At 43.1% G+C, this 20,096-nt stretch overlaps 1 protein-coding gene across 1 annotated transcript in view; it reads left to right on the plus strand.

Moving 5' to 3' along the window:
* Window positions 1-20,096, plus strand: part of LOC100595944 (dynein heavy chain 3, axonemal) — a 216,102-nt gene that overhangs the window by 143,672 nt on the left and 52,334 nt on the right. Inside the window, exons 42-48 of the mRNA XM_030799977.1 lie at window positions 2,433-2,536; window positions 5,124-5,418; window positions 8,136-8,315; window positions 16,122-16,245; window positions 16,338-16,494; window positions 16,739-16,882; window positions 18,771-19,437. Coding sequence (XP_030655837.1) covers window positions 2,433-2,536; window positions 5,124-5,418; window positions 8,136-8,315; window positions 16,122-16,245; window positions 16,338-16,494; window positions 16,739-16,882; window positions 18,771-19,437 — 1,671 coding nt within the window. The remainder of the gene's footprint in view (window positions 1-2,432; window positions 2,537-5,123; window positions 5,419-8,135; window positions 8,316-16,121; window positions 16,246-16,337; window positions 16,495-16,738; window positions 16,883-18,770; window positions 19,438-20,096) is intronic.

The raw sequence follows: 20,096 nt of genomic DNA on the forward strand, positions 1-20,096 counted from the left end.
GAAAGAAGGAAGGAAGGAAGGAAGGAAGGAAGGAAGGAAGGAAGGAAGGGAGGAAGGGAAAGGAGGGAGAGAGGCAGGGAGGGAAGGAGGGAGGGAGGGGAAGGAAAGAAGGAAGGAAGGGAGGAAGGAAGGAAGGAAGGAAGGAAAAAGAAAAAGAAGAAAGAAAGAAAAAGAAAGAAAAAGGAGGGAAGGAAGAAAGGGAGGGAAGGAAGCAAATACAGAAGGAGAAAGAGGGAAGGAGGGAGAGAGAAAGAGAAAGAAAAAGAAAAGAAAGAAAGAGGCAAGAGAGAAAGAAAGAGAAAGAAAGAGGAAGACAATTAGTCAACTAAGAGATAAATTAAAACAAAGAACTCTTTTTTTTTTTTTTTTCATTTATAAAGAAAAAGAGGTTTAATGGACTTACAGTTCCATGTTGCTGGGAAGGCCTCACAATCATGGCAAAAGGTGAAAGGCATGTTTAACATGGCAGCAGACAAGACAATTTGTGCAAGGAAACTCCCCCTCACAAAACAAAGAACTCTTAAGTGGTCTGTGTTAAAAGGCCTGAGCATTGAATCTATTTAAAAGTTTGAGCAGTGAATCTATTGAAATATAAACAAGACTAAGGAATGCGGAAATTATGGTTGCAGAATAAAATATAAATGAAAATGAACCCTGACAAAGTGAAAGTTGTAGTGTCAATGACAGCAAAAGGAACCAGAGAAGGGGAGCTGGAAGGAAGAGTTAATCACCTCACAGTTCACAAAGGAATCAATGAAATTGGTCTAAACTTGAATCGTGTGTATTCACAATTGAAATGGTCTGATATCAGGATTTGCCTTAAAATACTCCAAAGAAGGAAGAGGGGAAGGGAAGGGGAGGGAGGAGAGATGAGGGAAGAGGAGAAAGGAAGGATGGAGGGAGACAGAGAGAAGGAAAGAAAGAGACAGGGAAGGGCCGGGCACAGTGGCTCACACCTGTAATCCTAGCACTTTGGGAGGCTGAGTTGGGTGGATCACCTGAGGTCAGGAGTTTGAGACTAGCCTGGCCAACATGGCAAAACCCTGTATCTACTAATAATACAAAAATAAGCAGGGCGTGGTGGCGAGTGCCTGTAATCCCAGCTACTTGGGAAGTTGAGGCAGGAGAATTGCTTGAACTCGGGAGACGGAGGTTGCAGTGAGCAGAGATCATGTCACTGCCCTCCAGCCTGGCAACAGGTGAGACTCCATCTCAAAAAAAAAAAAAAAAAAAAAAAAAAAAAAAAAAAAAAAAAAAAAAAAAAAAAAGAAGGAAGGAAGAGAGAATAAAGGAAAAATGAATATGGTGCTGGTTGGAGGTAGTGAAATGGATGAGACAAAAATGGCAAAATGATCATGTTGAGGCTGGATAATGAGTACATGACGGTTTATTATACTATTCTCCTTACTTTCATTTTTTAAATTTTTCTCACAATAAAAAATTAAAATACAACAAAATAACATTAAATGATTTTTAAAGCATAATGACTTTAATCCCTTAATGACTTAAAATTATGAAATACCTTTTAGGACCCAGTATCTCTTGTAGCAAAAAAAACTGTACCTGAAAGTCAGCAGGTCCTTCAGTTTCACTTCAATCTCCTTTTCTTTTGCTAGATTTAAGTAAAATTAACTTTAACATAGTTATTTTAAAATAGTATATGTCCAATGAGTCCCCTTCTTATAAAATCCTTTCTTTCATCTATCTGTCCTTCCATCTTCAGTATGTTTGTGTGTCTAGAAAGAGGGCTGGAAGGATTGCCATCAACAGTTATCTCTGGATGTGGAATTTTGACTACTTTATTGTCTTCTTTTTTTGTTCTTTTTTAAAATTTTATATATTTATTGATTTATTTTTGAGACAGAGTCTCACTCTATTGCCCAGGCTGGAGTGCAGTGACACAATCTCGGCTCACTGCAACCTCGGCCTCTTGGGTTTGAGTGATCCTCCTGCCTTAGCCTCCCAAGTGGCTGGGACTACAGGCACGTGCCACCATGCCCAGCAAATTTTTTTGCATTTTTAGTAGAGATGGGGTTTCACCCTGTTGGCGAGGCTGGTCTCGAACCCCTGACTTCAGGTGATCCACCCACCTCAGCCTCCCAAAGTGCTGGGATTACAGGCATGAGCCACTGTACCTGGCCTTGTTCTATTTTAATACTTGCTGTTTACATTATGAAAACTAATTTAATAATTTGCATAATTAGCACCTATCATTTTTACACAAATAATAAAGTCACTACTCTTTAAAAAGTGTTGTTTCAGTTTATACACTTTCCAGAAATGTATAAGTTTCACCACAACTATGCCAGCACTGTTAGTTATATATTTTCAGATGCTGATAACTGAGGGACTTAAAATCCTCAAATATGGGAGGCAAGTAAAGCCTTCATGTGCCAATGATGCTAATGATCTGTTTTGTTTTTTGGGTCCAGGAAGCATCTATGATTTTTATTTTATCAAACAAGCAAGTGGACGTTGGGAAACGTGGACACAGTATATCACCAAAGAGGAGGAAAAAATTCCAGCTGGTGCAAAGGTATAAGGAGAAGCATTGGCCATGGAACTTTGGTTTCTAGAATTATCCAAATATTCTCTCAGGTGGAAGAATTAACAGTCTTTGTGAGGAGTTTTAAGGGCTTTCTTTAGAAAAATATTTAAACATGTGCTGTAGTGGAACTTCAAAAATATGGGCTTTAGAATCAGAGAGACACAGCATCCTTTCTCAGCTTCAATTTACTCAACCAAAAAATGGCGGTGGGGGGAACATTTATGGTTGCAGAGGTTGGAGGTGTTATACATGAACACATGGCACATACTAGGGGCTACATCAGTGTTTGTTGCTATTCTGATTATTGTCATTATCAGTAATACCAGGTACTGGCCAGGCGCGGTGGCTCACATCTGTAATCCCAGCACTTTGGGAGGCCGGGGCAGGATGATCACCTGAAGTCAGGAGTTTGAGACCAGTCTGGCCAACATGGTGAAACCCCATCTTTACTAAAATACAAAATTAGCCAGGCGTGGTGGCGCATGCCTGTAATCCCAGCTACTCGGGAGGCTGAGGCAGGAGAATTGCTTGAACTCCAGAGGCAGAGGTTTCAGTGAGCCGAGATTGCGCCATTGTACTTCAGCCTGGGCGACAAGAGCAAAACTCTGTCTCAAAATAATAATAATAATAATGACAACAACAACAACAACAACACCAGATAGTCATCAGTGTGCTTCTCAGTTATGTCAGCAAAAAAGGATTCTTTGAATCCTTAGAGAAAGATTTTCTTGATCGGAATTCTCTGAAAAGTAGGTTCTGATGAATAAGTTTTCTGATTAGAAAATGATACACCTACAACTCCTGCTCTCTTCAATCCTTGTGGAACGTTTTTTCAGAAAGCTTTTATGTCCCTGTTAGTAGAATCTAGTGGGCATAGTTTATCTTTCTGAAGTGACTGGAGATTGTTCAGGCCCTGGGTAGAGTGGTAGGTGGTGGAGAAAGTACAGATATTGACAACTAAGTCAGACACCAAGCAGGACACAGCTGTATGTGTAAGGATGTGTCAAGCAGGGTGAATGTGTGCTGACTTCAGGACACACCTTGGGGGCTGAGTGTTGTAAAGCAACCCCCAGCACTGAGGTCCTAAACTTTAATTTTCCAAAAAGAGCTTAGTCACTTCAGCTCCAGGGATTTGCAATCTTGCTGAATTAATACAAGTAAAAGAGTCCAATGAAGAAAATATCTTCAGTTCTGGAGATTTTTCCCTTGTCAAACAATTGTCCTAGTTCCTGAAAATAAACATCTATGAAACCCAACTTGCTTTAAACTCCCAGTCTTAGTAGCGAAATACGCATCTTGAACCTAGTTCTGCATTTAGCGTCATTTGCTGGCTATATGACTTTGGATAAGTTAGCCAGTTTCTTCGAGCCTCAGTTATTTCATCTGTGTTATTACCTACCTGCCTTAGAAGGTTACTGGGAAGACTGTAGGGGGTAATACAGGCAGAACACCAATAGTTAAGCACCTGTTACTTCTCTTCTTCTCAACTTTAATTCCCTTGTCTCATCTGTTTCTTTTCCTTTGATCAGATTACTTGTAGAAAGAAGCTGAGCCTGTGTCTACCAGTATACATAGGGCCATCATGTTGCGCAGACCTAGGTGGCGCTATTTGCATCATGGTCCAGCTTTGCTTTAGGAGGCACCATTGGCATGATCCATGGTGTGAATGGTACTCTCTGTAGTTCTACAACACAGTGGCCCCAAGGTCTAGTCCCTTTCAGCCTAGACATAGAAGGAGACTTCAGTGTATGATATAATCGTCTTCCCCCATAGAGGGACAAAATGTAGCCAAATGACTGATGACAGGGTTCAAGCTCAGAGAATCCAAGCCAAGGTCAGGTGCCCTGTCCAAATAGGGATTCCAGGAGCCTGAGACCCGGCCTTAAGAGTCCAACTGGGACCTGAATACCAGGAAGAGTGTGTATTAATAGAATCCCCATATTGGAAAAGGCACGGGATTAGTAAGGGTGGGTCTTAGAACCAAGGATGTGAGTGTTGTAGAAAACAGATCAGAAACAAGCACAGATCATGGGGATTCAGGATCACACTTAAGCCCTTTGAGCCAGGCAGTGACGATGGCATGGGGGAGTTAGACCTTGCCTGGGACAAGGCAGACAAGTTGGTTCAGAGCAATGCTCTAGGAGCACAGCAGCTATGGACTGATCCTTACCACAACTGTTTATAATATGACCATTCAGTAGTGAAGACTGCAGACTTTGGAATCAGACAAGCTGGGATTCAAATCCCTGCATTTTCACTTACTTGCTGTGTTACTTGAGCAGGTTGCAGAAAGGCTCTCGACCTCAGTCTTCTCATCTACAACACACAGACAGTAATGCCCAACTTTACATGCATGATCTTGTTTAATCCTCAAGCCAGCTCTGTGAATTAGGTGCCATTATTATCCCCATTTCACAGATGAAGAAACTGAGGCCCATGGAGAGGTTAAAGACTCGCCTAAGGTCATAAAGATAGTAAGGGATGGAGCTAGAATATAAACCCAGGTCTCTTGAATGCCAAGACCTCCAGCTTCCTGGGCCCACAACCAAGACTCTCCCATGTCTGTGTGGTACAGGTCTCAGAACTCATCATCCCCACAATGGAGACAGCCCGGCAGTCCTTCTTCTTGAAAACCTACTTAGACCATGAGATTCCAACGCTGTTTGTGGGTCCCACAGGCACTGGCAAATCAGCCATCACCAACAACTTCCTTCTCCACCTTCCCAAAAATACGTACCTACCCAACTGCATCAGTTTCTCTGCCAGAACCTCAGCCAATCAGACCCAGGATATCATCATGTCCAAGCTGGATCGACGACGGAAGGGCCTTTTCGGGCCTCCCATAGGGAAGAAAGCAGTGGTGTTTGTGGGTAAGGCATTGGGCTGGGTCTGGACACAACCAGATTCTTCCACCATAAGCTGCAGCAAACTACAGCTTCTGCTTGTAGTGCCACTGTACATGCCTTTACTCTCCCTGGGAGATCAAATATTTCCAGTTAATATAGCTTAGTATTCATTCCCTCCTCTTCTTTTTCTCCTTCCTCCTTCCCTCCCTCCCTCCTTTCGTTCTTCCCTTCTTCTCTCCTTCCTTCCTTCTTTCTTTCCTTCCTTTCTTCCTTGTAGTGAGTAGTAATTTCAGAAGGGGACTGTGCTGTTTGCCCGCTGGCATTTCCAAAAGCAACACACACCTTGTGATAAACCCCTTATTCCATTTTATGTCAGATAAATGTGTTATCACTAAATGGAGGAACCTAATACTTGCCAAACATTTATGAAATAAGCACAGTGAATTTTCCCAGGACTGTAACTATTTTACAAAGCATTTCCTCACTTAGGTCACTTGAGCCCCACAACCCTGTGAGCTTATTAACCATCATTGTCATTTTACTAGTCAGTGCATTGAGGCTCCAGACGGTTAAATTTCCTGTTTGGGATCAAATATCTAGAACATTCTGGAGCTGTGACCCAAACCCAGGCTTTTTGGTGCCAAATACATTATATTTTCCACTATCTTACTGTTGACACATAGCGTTCTCATTTGGGAATAGTAATGCCCCACACTTCTGGATTGTTTCATGATCTGCCTTTAAAACTCATGTATTCAGAGGAAATATTGCCTGAGTTCATATCCTTGCCAACTAACAGCTCCTCAGAGGCAGGAGTCCTATTTTATTTTACATTCCTTTTCTTTGCCTCTTTTTCTCCTTTTCTCCATCTTGCTCTCCCTCCCTATTTTTATGGTATATACAAAAACAGGGTAAGCTTTGCAGCCAAACAGATCTGGTTTTAAATCTTACTTTTCTGAGAGAGAGAAGGTCTCACTCTGTCACCCAGGCTGGAGTGCAGTGGCACAATCACAGCTCACTGCAGCCTCCAACTCCTGGGCCCAAGTGATCCTACTACCTCAGCCTCCCAAGTAGCTAGGACTACAGGCACATGCCACCACTCTTGGCTAATTTTTCCATTCTTTGTAGAGACAGGGGTCTCGCTTTGTTACCCAGGCTGGTTGAACTCCTGGCCTCAAGTGATCCTCCCGCCTTGGCCTCCCAAAGTGTTGGGATTACAGGCGTGAACCACCATGCCCAACTTCAAAGCTTACTTTTTAACCCTAGGTATATTGTGACTTGACGTCCCTGACCCTCAGTTCCTCATCTTTAACATAGAGTTAATACTATCTTCCTTATAAAGTTATTATCGGATTATATGAGATAATGTATATAAAGGTCCTAAAATGTTACCCTACACAAACTGGGCATTCAAACAATTGTTTGTTGAAGAAAAACTAAAGGAGCCCCCCCCCTTTTTTTTGAGATGGAGTCTCGCCCTGTCCCCCAGGCTGGAGTGCAGTGGCATGATCTCGAAGAGCCCCCATTTTATTGAGTGCCTCTGATGTGCCAGGACTGAGTAATATACTACTGGGGAAAATGAGTCCCTGCCCTTCGGGAAGTCTTAATATATTCTTGTCATTTTGGTTTTCTTAACAAAAATCCCAGCTCAGGCTGGGCATGGTGGCTCATGCCTGTAATCCCAGCATTTTGGGAGGCCGAGGCAGGTGGATCACCTGAGGTCAGGAGTTTGAGACCAGCCTGGCCAACATGGTGAAACCCCGTCTCTACTAAAAATACAAAAATTAGCTGGGCGTGGTGGTGCACACCTGTAGTCGCAGCTACTTGGGAGGCTGAGGCAGGAGAACCACTTGAACCCGGGAGACAAAGTTGCAGTGAGCTGAGATCACACCTCTGCACTCCAGCCTGGGTGACAGAGCAAGACTCTGTCTCAAAAACAAAAACAAAACAAACAAACAAAAAACACCAGCTCAGAGCCTAGGGTCTCATCATCTGTTGCTCCCATTGAAGTTCAACTATTACCTGCTGGTCAAATTAAATACTCTATTGGCTGGGAGCTTGACTGTTGCCATCACATGGGGAGGAACTAACAAAATGTCTAGCACATAGTAGACAATCTATTTTGCTTGACAGAAATGGGAAAAAATTAAATGCCTGTTTTCTTTTTGTTTTTCTTTTCTTTTCTATTTTCTTTTTGAGGCAGAGTCTCACTCTGTTGCCCAGGCTGGAGGGAGTACAGTGGCACAATCTTGGCTCACTGCAACCTCTGCCTCCGAGGCTCAAACAATCCTTCCACCTTAGCCTCCTGAGTATGGGACCACAGACATAAGCCACCACGCCCGACTAATTTTTTTTTTTTTTTGGTAGAGACAGGGTTTCACCATGTTGCCCAGGCTGGTCTCGAACTCCTGAGCTCAAGCAATCTGCTTGCCTCGGCCTCCCACAGTGCTGAGATTACAGGCGTGAGCCACCATGCCCGGCAAAGCCAGTTTGTTAATGTCAGTCTATGCATCCTTATAGTCACAGTGGACAAAGATCTCAACGAGGCAGGAGAGCCCAGAACTCAGAAAACAAACCCCTTCCAATCTGGTCAGGGCATCCATTGACTAAGCCCTAACTGGAATGGGGAATGGAAACCTGGGAACAGATTGCCCCACAGGGGAATTGCCATCTGTTACCTCCTGTGAGAGCAGAAGATGCCATGAACTTGCAATGGCTGTGTCTGTGGCTTCTTTCCCCAGATGACCTCAACATGCCAGCCAAAGAGGTGTACGGGGCCCAGCCCGCCATCGAGCTCCTGAGGCAGTGGATTGACCATGGTTACTGGTTTGACAAGAAAGACACAACCAGGCTGGACATCGTGGACATGCTGCTCGTGACAGCCATGGGGCCCCCCGGGGGAGGAAGGAATGACATTACTGGTATGTGAAGGGAAGAGCTCATTCCTCTTTCCCTCCATTCCCAGCAGAGCTGGGTCACCTTTATGAAAGGAGGGTTGGTGTGCCGCAGTCTGTCCTGCCAAACCACGTGGCAGGAGCATGGAGCAGAAGCATGTTCCGGCTACAGGCTTCATGTTGGAAATTGTGTGAAATAGAAGGGGATGATGGCAAGATGTGAGGAGTGTTTGGCTAGGCCCTAGAGAAACAGAGACTCTCATATGAAAAGGAGAGTTCAGTGTGGCCAGCATGTGTTCCAGGAGGGAGGCTCGATCCAGAAGCCTCAACTAGGGGTGCATGACAGTCATCCATTGTATTTGTTATAATTCTTTAGGCTGCCAGAGACAGAATACCTAACGCAAAGTGCCCTAAGCAAAATTAATAACAATAAAAATAGCAAATAAATGAATCAATGGATATATTGCTTCACATGCAACTTGATCCACCCAGTCCTGTAGATCTGTACTTCTATTCTGATATACATTTTTGGTTAAGAATCTTCATACCAAGTGGGCACAGTGGCTCATGCCTGTAATCTCAGAACTTTGGGAGGCCGAAGCGGGTAGATCACTTGAGGCCAGGAGTTTGAGACCACCCTGGCCAACATGGCAAAACCCCATCTCTACTAAAAATAAAAAATAAAAAATAGCTGGGCTTGGTGGCTTGCGCCTGTAGTTCCAGCTACTTGAGAGGCTGAGGCAGGACAATCGCTTGAACCCAAGAGGCAGAGGTTGCAGTGAGCCGAGATCGCACCACTGCACTCCAGCCTGGGCAACAGAATGAGACTCTGTCTCAAAAAAAAGTTAAGGATGGTGGCTGAGAGCATGGTTTGGCAGGTGACACAGGTCTGGAGTTGAGTAACCCAAAGCAGGCATTAATAAACCTTAACTACTATTATTATCCCTGTCATCAAAAGGTTAAGTTCACATAGCTATCAGTAGTTCCAGAACAACAACATATAATTTAATGTAGAGAAAAATCTACACATATCAGTATGTGTGTGTGTAGATGGTATAAACACATGCTAGCTACATATATATGTATTATATTATCTATATAATTTTTAACATATGTATGTATAAAAAACTATGGAAAGAATTTCAGGGAAATGGCAGCCACAAAGGCTGCACAGTTTTCAGATCTTCCCAAATCGTCACGTAAAAACAGAGCAACTAGGCAGCAAAACCAGAAAGCTATAAACAACACTTACAACAAAGCTAGTTTGCAAGGTATCCCCACAGATTCCAAAATACAAATTGGGTGACAGCAAACCACTGACAGCTGCAAGACCTGCAATTATCTGCACCTGTGCAGGAGAACGCAGCGGGAAGGAATGGACCTGAGAGGAAGAACCAAAAAGTAGTCAGCAGGTGCACTGCTGGCTCATGTGAGAGGAGAAGCTGAAGTTTACAGGGCTTTCACCTGCTGAAACTCGTGACTGCAGTGAGCCATGAGCTCTGAAGGGGATGCTAGCCCCTGTGATTTCTCAAAACTGACCAGTCAGGTGTCCCCTTCCAAGGCAGGACCCTATACTGAAGAGAAAATGCTGGTAGCTGAATTAGAATGGAGAAGGTTAAGATGAATAGAAACAAAGGAAAGAGAAGGTCCAAATAAAAGAGAGAGAGGGGAAAAAAGGCGGAAATTTTCAGAAAGCAACTCACTGTATTTTTGAACATATAAGAAACCAAGAGAGTCCGGGTGCAGTGGCTCATGCCTATGATCTCAACATTTTGGGAGGCCAAAGTGGGCAGATCTCAAGAGGCCAGGAGTTCGAGACCGGCCTGGCCAACATGGCGAAACCCCGTCTCTACTAAAACTACAAAAATTAGCCGGGCATGGTGCACACCTGTTATCCCAGCTACCCGGGAGGCAGAAGCACAAGAATTGCTTGAACCTGGGAGGCAGAGGTTGCAGTGAGCCACGATTGCACCATTGCACTCCAGCCTGGGTGAGACCTTGTCTCAAAAAAAGAAAGAAAAGGCCGGGCCCTGGCTCACAGCTGTAATCTCAGCACTTTGGGAGGCCAAAGCAGGCAGATTACTTGAGGTCAGGAGTTTGAGACCAGCCTGGGCAACTTGGTGAAATGCCATCTCTACAAAAAATACAAAAAAAAAAAAATTATCTGGGTATGGTGGCATGCACCTGTAGTCCCAGCTACTTAGGGGGCTGAGGCAGGAGGATCGCTTGAACCTTGGGAGGTCAAGGCTTCAGTGAGCCAAGATCGCACCACAATACTCCAACCTGGGTGAGACCCTGTCTTTAAAAAAAAGAAAAGAAAAATGAAACCAAAAACTAAGAGGAACACAAGAAAGAATAAACACGGCGAATAATGCTGTAGGAAAAAAATAATAAAAGGAGGAGATTTTTAAAATAAAAAAAAGACATGTTACAACATGGATGAAACTTAAAGATGTTACTGTCTTTAAGTGAAATAAACCATATCATTAAGTGAAATAAACCATTCACAAAAAGGCGAATACTGTATGATTCCACTTACATGAGGTACTCAAAGTAGTCAAATTGACAGAGACAAAAAGTAGAATAAGTGGTTGTCAAAGTCTAGAGGGAGGGGAGATTGAGGAGTGACTGTTGAATGAATGAATGATTTTTAGTTTGGAAAGATGAAAGTTCTGTAGATGAATGGTGGAGATGGTTGCACAACAATGTGAATGTGCTTGATGCCTCTGAACTGTACACTTAAAAATGGTTAAAATGGCCAATTTTATGTTATATATGTTTTATCACAATAAAAACTTTTTATTTTTTATTTAATTAATTTATATTTTGAGACGGAGTCTCGCTCTTGTTGCCCAGGCTGGAGTGCAATGGCATGATCTCAGCTCACTGCAACCTCCGCCTCCAGGTTCAAGTGATTCTCTTGCCTCAGTTCCCTAAGTAGCCGGGATTACAGGCACCCACCACAATGCCTGGCTAATTTTTTTGTATTTTTAGTAGAGACGGGGTTTCATCCTGTTAGCCAGGCTGGTCTCAAACTCTGGATCTCAGGTGATCCACCCACCTCGGCCTCCCAAAGTACCGGGATTACAGGCGTGAGCCACTGCGCCAGGCCATTTTTTTAAAAAGAAATGAAGAAAAGGATTAAAAGGATTTGAGAGAAAATGACAAATATTGAAGTTACAAAGAAAATCCAACATGAAGTGTCTGAAGTATCTGAAGAAGAAAATCAAAATAAAGAAACAGAAGAAATAATACAAAATATATAATCCAATAAAATACTCAAAAAAAACCATTTTGAGAATTACATACTGGAAGAGCACATTGTATACCTAAGAATATTGACTCAAAATGAACTACCAAGGCATATGCTAATAAACAGCATAAAATAGTGGGCTTTCAAGAAAAATAAATTAGCCAGGTGTGGTGGCATGTGCCTGTAGTCCCAGCTACTCAGAAGGCTGAGACAGGAGGATTTCTTGAGGCAGGGAGGTCAAGGCTGCAGTGAGCTATGATTACACCACACTGCACTGCAACCAGGGTGACTGAGCAAGACCCTGTCTCAAAAATTTAAAAAAAGAAAAAAACTTTTGGGCATCTAGACAAAAATAGCACACAACTTATATGGGAAATAAAGTTAGATCAACCTTAAGTGTTTTCAATAGCAATGCTTAATACCAGAAGAAAATGGAATAACACATTTAAGATACTTAAGGAAATAAAATGAGAGTTGAGGATTTTATAGCCAGAAAAATTAATCTTCAAGTATTAAAGGAAAATTGTTATCAACATGCACAAGCTCAGAGACTATTATTGTTTTAAGCCATTTCTCAGGAATCTCCTAGAAAATGGATTTCAGGTAATCTATGGAGAGATTGATATAATAGTAGTAAGCATTAACTATATGGTTATTTGTTGAACTAAGACTAAATGGAGAGATGATATTATGTAAAGACTATATTATTTGATGATGTAGATATAGAACAATTGAAAACGTAGAATTTTCTATTTATCTTATCCCTTGGGTTTTTGAGAACCAAGAATCTCAGGGTGGAAAAAAGGAGGTCAAGATGTAATACATAAGAAGTTATGTGGCTCACACCTATAAACCCAGCACTTTGGGAGGCCAAGGAGGGTGGACTGCTTGAGGCCAGGAGTTTGAGACCAGCCCGGCCAACATGGTGAAACCTTGTCTCTACTAAAAATACAAAAATTAGCCAGGCATGGTGGTGCATGCCTGCAGTCCCAGCTACTCAGGAGGCTGAAACATGAGAATTGCTTGAACCTGGGTGGTAACGGTTGCAGTGAGCTGAGATCACGCCACTACGCTCCAGCCTGGGCAACAACGTGAGACTCTGTCTCAACGAATGAATCAACAACAACAACAAAAACTAATAAAAAGAAGTTAGGCAAAAGTTTTATAGTCCTAAATTTGAACTTGATGTTTAATGTCCACTGAAAAGATCTAAAGAAATAATGACCACCTTATTAACAATGAGCATGTCTACTACTCAGATTGTAGTCCTGAAATCCAATTTCCTACTGAAAGAAACCAAGGCATCTTAAAGAAATGGCTGATCGCATGTCTGCTGGGGTAAGAAATATATGAAACAGGCCAGGAGCGGTGGCTCACGCCTGTAATCCCAGCACTTTGGGAGGCCGATGCAGGCGGATCACGAGGTCAGGAGATGGACCTGGCTAACACAGTGAAACCCCGTCTCTACTAAAAATACAAAAAAATTAGCCAGGCGTGGTGGTGTGCGCCTGTAGTCCCAGCTGCTGGGGAGGCTGAGGCGGGAGAATGGCGTGAACCCGGGAGGCGGAGCTTGCAGTGAGCCGAGATCCCACCACTGCACTCCAGCCTGGGTGACAGAGCAAGACTCCATCTCAAAAAAAAAAAAAAAAAAGAGAGAAATATATGAAATAAGCCTGTAAAGTCTTGATATACCAGATAATGCGAAAGCTATCAAAGATTACCAGACTTACATCAAAAGGACTTGGTTGTCAACATAAAGAGGTTTTCACTCACCAAAGATGAGAAAATTTAAGCTTCAACAATGGTAGTGATTTCAATGGATTGAAATTTATCTAAATGTATTTTAATCCATGAGTCTATAACAATAATAATAGTTGGTCACCTACAGAAAATGATAAGGAACCAACTCGTTATCTTGGAAACTGATAAGTAAATGGGAAAGAATCAGGCATTCTCTGACACCCTGACTTTCTTGTATGAAATGTGCCACTGTATAACCAAATAGTGGTTGATGAGGGGAAGTATCTCATGAAAATGTTGCAACTAATAGATGAAAAAGAAGTGACTCAGAATATTACCATTTTGCAAACCCCAGTGAATTAATGGATGTAGCCATTGAGCATCAGTAGCTACCAACATTACAAAAGGAGAAACATTATTGAGTACTTTCTGGTGAAAGAACACACCACCACCTATGGTCTGGCCAAAGGGATGGAATCTGAATCCCAACAAGTCTCTGGATCCAGCTACAAATTTGTAGGAAATACAGAGGACAGAGGAACGTGATAAACTGCATCATAAATGTGTAATCAACAAAATCATGGCTGTGAAAACTCTACAAGTCAAACAGCCCAGATCTTCAGCGGATAAGACATATAAGAAAGGAATATAGGGAAAAAACTATAAATTAAAAAGAGATCTTAAAAAATACATGTGAGGCGAGGCACAGAGGCTCACGTCTGTAATCCTAGCACTTTGGGAGGTCAAGGCGGGTGAATCACCTGAGGTCAGGAGTTTGAGACCAGCCTGGCCAATGTGGCAAAACCCCATCTCTACTAAAAATACAAAAATTAGCCAGTCATGGTGGTGCATGGCTATAATCCCAGCTACTTGGGGTTGAGGAAGGAGAATCACTTGAACCTGGGAGGTGGAGGTTGCTGTGAGCTGAGATTGCACCACTGCACTCTAGACTGTGCAACGGGAGTGAGGCTCCATCTCAGAAAAAAAAAAGGCATACGGTTGTTTTAACTGGCAGAATTAAACAATTAAACCCTGGTGTCTACAAATAAACACTTGGATGATAAAAATCGTGAAGAAATGCAAGACAGCAATTACTATAAAAGTCAGAAGAGTGATAACTTTTGGAGGAAGAAAAGGAGACAGTTTGGGATGGGCTCTGTCAAGAGGCTTTTGTGGACGGCTGGCAAAATTCTATTTTGTTTTTGTTTTTTTGTTTGTTTGTTTTGAGGCAGAGTCTAGCTCTGTCGGTGGCACAATCTCGGCTCACTGCAACCTCTGCCTCCCAGGTTCAAGCAATTTTCCTGCCTCAACCTCCCGAGTAGTTGGGACTACAGGTGCCCACCACCATGCCTGGCTAATTTTTGTATTTTTAATAGAGATGGGGTTTCACCATGTTGGCCAGGCTGGTCTCGATCTCTTGACCTCATGATCTGCCCGCCTCGGCCCCACAAAGTGCTGGGATTACAGGAGTGAGCCACCGCACCTGGCTGGCAAAATTCTACTTCTTAATCTTGACAGTAGATGCTAAGAGTGTTAACCTTATAATGATTCACTAAACTATACATTTGTTTTGTGTGGTTTTCTGTGTCTATCTTTTACCTGTAATAAAAAAAGTTTTAAAGATATACAAGCAAACCTATAGAGACAGAAAGTAGATTATTAGTTGCTGAGAACCATGAGAAAATGGAGAATGACTGCTAATGGGTACAAGGTTTCTTTTTAGCACAATTAAAATGTTCTAAAATTGTGATAATGGTTGCACAACCCTGAATATATTAAAAATCATTGAATAATTGTACTTTAAATGGGTGAATGGTACAATATGTGAGTTATTATTGGGATATCAATAAAGCTGGTATATATCGATATAAATAAATAAATAAATATAGATATCTAACAATTATAGATTAGACAGATACATAGATATACAGATACATAGAAAGATGATAGATGATAGATAGATTAGATAGATAGATGATATAAGGATACCAAATTAATAGTAGTTACCTTGGGCAGAGGAGAATGGATTTGGCACGTATAAGGTAAGTGAAAGAAGGAGATTTTCACTTTCAACAAAAGTATTCCTGAATTGTTTGACTCTTTTACAATGATCATGTATTGCCTTTATCTTTTAAAAACAATCTTGAGGCTGGGCGCAGTGTCTCATGCCTGCAATCCCAGCACTCTGGGAGGCCGAGGCGGGCAGATCACCTGAGGTCAAGAGTTTGAGAGCAGCCTGGCCAACGTGATGAAACCCCATCTCTACTAAATATACAAAAGTTAGATGGGCTTGGTGGCGCGCGCCTGTAGTCCCAGCTACTCGGGAGGCTGAGGCTGGAGAATCTCTTGAGCCCGGGAGGCAGAGGTTGCAGTGAGCTGAGATGGCACCACTGCACTCCAGCCTGGGCAACAGAGGGGGACTCCATCTCAAAAAATAATGTAATATAATATGATATAATATGATATGATATGATATGATATGATATGATATAATATAACATAACATAATAATCTTGAGCACTAAACTAGCACTGCCAGTAGAACTTCTGCAGTATGGGGATGCTCTCTATCTGTACTGAGCAATACGGTAGCCACTAGCCACATGGGGCTCTTGAGCACTTGAAGTGTGGTGAGACTAAGGAAGAGCATTTTTAATGTTATTTAATATTAATTAATTTAAGTTTAAATTGCTGCAGGTGGCTAGAGGCTGCCATATTGCACAGCACAGCTCTAGAAGATGAAGGCAGAAGGCAAAGCCAACTCTCCTGCATCCTAGGGTCACAGACAGTGTGAGAATATGTGTTTTCCAGGATGATTCACTTGTGTGTTGTGTTCCCCAGGACGATTCACTCGCCATCTGAATATCGTTTCCATCAGTGCCTTTGAGGATGACATTTTAACCAAGATTTTCAGTTCGATTGTTGACTGGCACTTCGGGAAAGGGTTTGATGTGATGTTTTTAAGGTAAGAGGTTCCCGTGTCTTCCTGGATATTGGGCTGGGGGTTCTCAGTTTCTGGCCCCTCCTTGACTACTGTGCCATCCCTTTCCTCCCAAGGTATGGAAAGATGCTGGTCCAAGCTACTAAGACAATTTATAGAGATGCAGTGGAGAACTTCTTGCCAACTCCCTCGAAGTCACATTACGTCTTTAACCTGCGGGACTTCTCACGAGTAATTCAAGGGGTCCTGCTGTGCCCTCACACACACCTGCAGGTCAGCCACTATCATTTTACTACCAAGATCATTCAGCATGTCCTTGGCTACATAGAACATGTAGTAATAGCAGTAATAGCTAAGTTTTATTAGGCACTTCGTCTATGCTAGGCATTGTGCTAAGCATTTTATAAACATTATATAGTTCAATCCTCGCATCAACCCCAGGACTTAGCTACTACTGAGAACTACCACCTCAGGGACCATCTTCCACTAGTTTGAATAATTAACTCTGGATTTTTAGGATGTAGAAAAATGTATCCGGCTTTGGATCCATGAGGTTTATCGGGTCTTCTATGACCGTCTGATTGACAAGGAGGACAGACAGGTCTTCTTCAACATGGTGAAGGAAACCACCTCCAATTGCTTCAAGCAGACCATAGAGAAGGTAAACCAGATTCTGTGATCATTTGGCCTCAGAAATGGTTCCAAGTGTTTAACCACGTTACTCTCAGATTTCAGGTTCCCTTCATATTGGAGACTCCCAGCTTTGCACTCTGAATCTCAGGAAACAGTATCGAGTCAACTGCTCTTTTGATTTGGTGATATTTTACTTGGTCCAACTTTGCTTTCCTTCTGTTGTAACATATAAGTTTGAATCCACTCAAAATGGCTTAACATGTATTTTAAGTTCATTATAAACATTATTCATTTATAATGAACTTAAAATGCATTTTTAGGATCAATTAATTGGTGAGTTGAGAAATGAACTATACATTGTCATGATTTGACTGAGGTCCTATAAAGCTCAAGTGAAAGATTGTTATGGTCTTCCAGGTGTGAATATTTTCTCTTTTCCATTTTCATATAAGAAAAGTTGTTTTAAACATCTATATTTGCATCATCTGGTTATTCTTCCACTGCTAAGAAGCTGTGATTTCTCCATAGAAAAATTTCAAGTGTTTCATCTTGTGTTCAGAGGCCAAGTGCAAAAGCGTCACTGGGTTCTAACATAGGAAGAGGAGGCATCTAAAACATTCCTACTCTAGGCACAGAGTGGGGACCGGGGTAGTGTCTATACCTCTATTTGGTGAAGGATCAAGCACATAAGAAACGGCCGGGCGCGGTGGCTCACGCTTGTAATCCCAGCACTTTGGGAGGCCGAGGTGGGCGGATCACGAGGTCAGGAGATCGAAACCACGGTGAAACCCTGTCTCTACTAAAAATACAAAAAAATTAGTCGGGCGTGGTGGCGGGCGCCTGTAGTCCCAGCTACTCGGAGAGGCTGAGGCAGGAGAATGGCGTGAACCCGGGAGGCGGAGCTTGCAGTGAGCCGAGATTGCGCCACTGCACTCCAGCCTGGGCGACAGAGCGAGACTCTGTCTCAAAAAAAAAAAAAAAAAAAAAAAAAAGAAATGATGCCATCCTTCAACTGTCTTTTCTGGGGACCGTACAAACTGATCACCAATGTTTTAATCACATGGTAAATAGACTGATTCAAGCCTTTATACTCTAATGTCCTTTCTTTTAACAAAAAAATTATTTATTTTTAGAGGTAGGACCTCACTCTGTCATCCAGGCTGGAGTGCAATGGTATGATCATAGCTCACTGCAGCTTCAAACTCCTGGGCTCAAGCAGTCCTCCACCTCAGCCTCCCTGAGTAGCCGGAATTACACGATGCCCAGCTAATTTTTTCTTATTTTACTGTAGAGACTGAGTCTCACTGTGTTGCTCAGGCTGGTCTTGAAGTCCTGAGCTCAAATGATCGATCCTTCTGCCTCGGCCTCCCAAAGCGCTGGGACTATAGGCATGAGCCACCGTGCCCAGCAATGTTCTTTCATTATAGTCTTTACTGGCATGAAATCCATGTATTATGTTTAAAAAACAAAAAGACTGGGCCAGGCGCAGTGGCTCATGCCTGTAATCCCATCACTTTGGGAGGACGAGGTGGGCAGATAACCTGAGATCAGGAGTTCAGGACCAGCCTGGCCAACATGATGAAACCCCATCTCTACAAAAATACAAAAATTAGCCAGGCATGATGGTGGGTGCCTGTAATCCCAGCTATTTGGGAGGCTGAGGCGGGAGAATCGCTTGAACCCAGGAGGCAGAGGTTGCAGTGAACCGAGATCACACCATTGAACTCCAGCCTGGGCGACAGAGTGAGACTCCGTCTCAAAACAAAATGAAACAAAACAAAACTGATGATCCATGACCTTGAAGGATGTGCTCAGAGGAAATAAGCCACGTCTCCCATGCCCTCCCTCCATGATGTCCCTTCCAGCCTGGCTGGGCCATTCACTGAATGCCCAGCCGAGATTTACTTTTCTTACAGGTGCTTATCCACTTGTCACCCACTGGAAAGATTGTCGATGATAACATTCGAAGCCTCTTCTTTGGAGATTATTTCAAGCCAGACAGTGACCAAAAAATCTATGATGAGATCACTGACCTGAAACAGCTGACTGTGGTCATGGAGCACTATCTGGAAGAATTCAACAACATCAGCAAGGCCCCCATGTCCCTGGTCATGTTCAGGTTTGCCATTGAACACATATCCAGGATCTGCCGCGTCCTGAAGCAAGACAAAGGCCACCTGCTGCTGGTGGGCATAGGGGGCAGCGGGCGGCAAAGTGCCACCAAATTGTCCACATTCATGAACGCATATGAGCTATACCAGATCGAGATCACCAAGAACTACACGGGCAATGACTGGCGAGAAGATCTTAAGAAGATCATGCTGCAGGTCGGCGTGGCCACCAAGAGCACCGTGTTCCTCTTCGCTGACAACCAGATTAAGGACGAGTCGTTTGTGGAGGACATCAACATGCTTCTGAACACGGGCGATGTGCCTAACATCTTCCCTGCTGACGAGAAGGCCGACATCGTGGAGAAGATGCAGACGGCAGCCAGGACCCAAGGAGAGAAGGTTGAAGTCACTCCTCTTTCTATGTATAACTTCTTTATTGAGAGGGTGAGAAAGAACCTTCACATTGTCCTTGGTAAGAAGAAGAAAACTCCATTTGCCCTTGTCCCTCTGGGTGTTTTGGGGTCTTCTGAGTGCCCTGAGCAGCCCAATCCCTTACAATGGTTCCAGGGGTTGATCCAGCCAACGCACCAGCTCGGGGTCAGGGCCCGGAGTTCCTCTGGCAACTTTTTTCACTCTTCTGAGCAGCAATTTTTTTTTTTAGAGACAGTCTTGCTCTGTTGCCCAGGCTGGAGTGCAGTGGTGAGATCTCAGCTCGCTGCAACCTCTGCCTCCCAGTTTCCAGCGATTCTGGTGCCTCAGCTTCCTGAGTAGCTGTGATTACAGGCGTGTACCACACCTGCTAATTTTTGTATTTTTAGTAGGGAGGGGTTTCACCATGTTGGCCAGGCTAGTCTCATACTCCTGGCTTCAAGTGATCTGCCCGCCTTGGCCTCCCACAGTGCTGGGATTACAGGCATAAGCCACTGTGCCGGACCCTGAACAATTTCAAACCTGTCTCCCTGTCTTCAATTTCCTGAATTCTCCTCTGAGAATTACCCTTGCACAGAATGATATCTCAGGTTTTCTCTGTGAATGACATTCCCAATCTAGAAACCTAGCAATTGTGTTTAGTACTTCCCTTTCTTTACCAAGTCCTGTCTATGTTACCTCCAGCTGTCTCTCATATCCACT

This window comes from Nomascus leucogenys, chromosome 2, assembly GCF_006542625.1.
Source record: "Nomascus leucogenys isolate Asia chromosome 2, Asia_NLE_v1, whole genome shotgun sequence".
NCBI lineage: Eukaryota > Metazoa > Chordata > Mammalia > Primates > Hylobatidae > Nomascus > Nomascus leucogenys.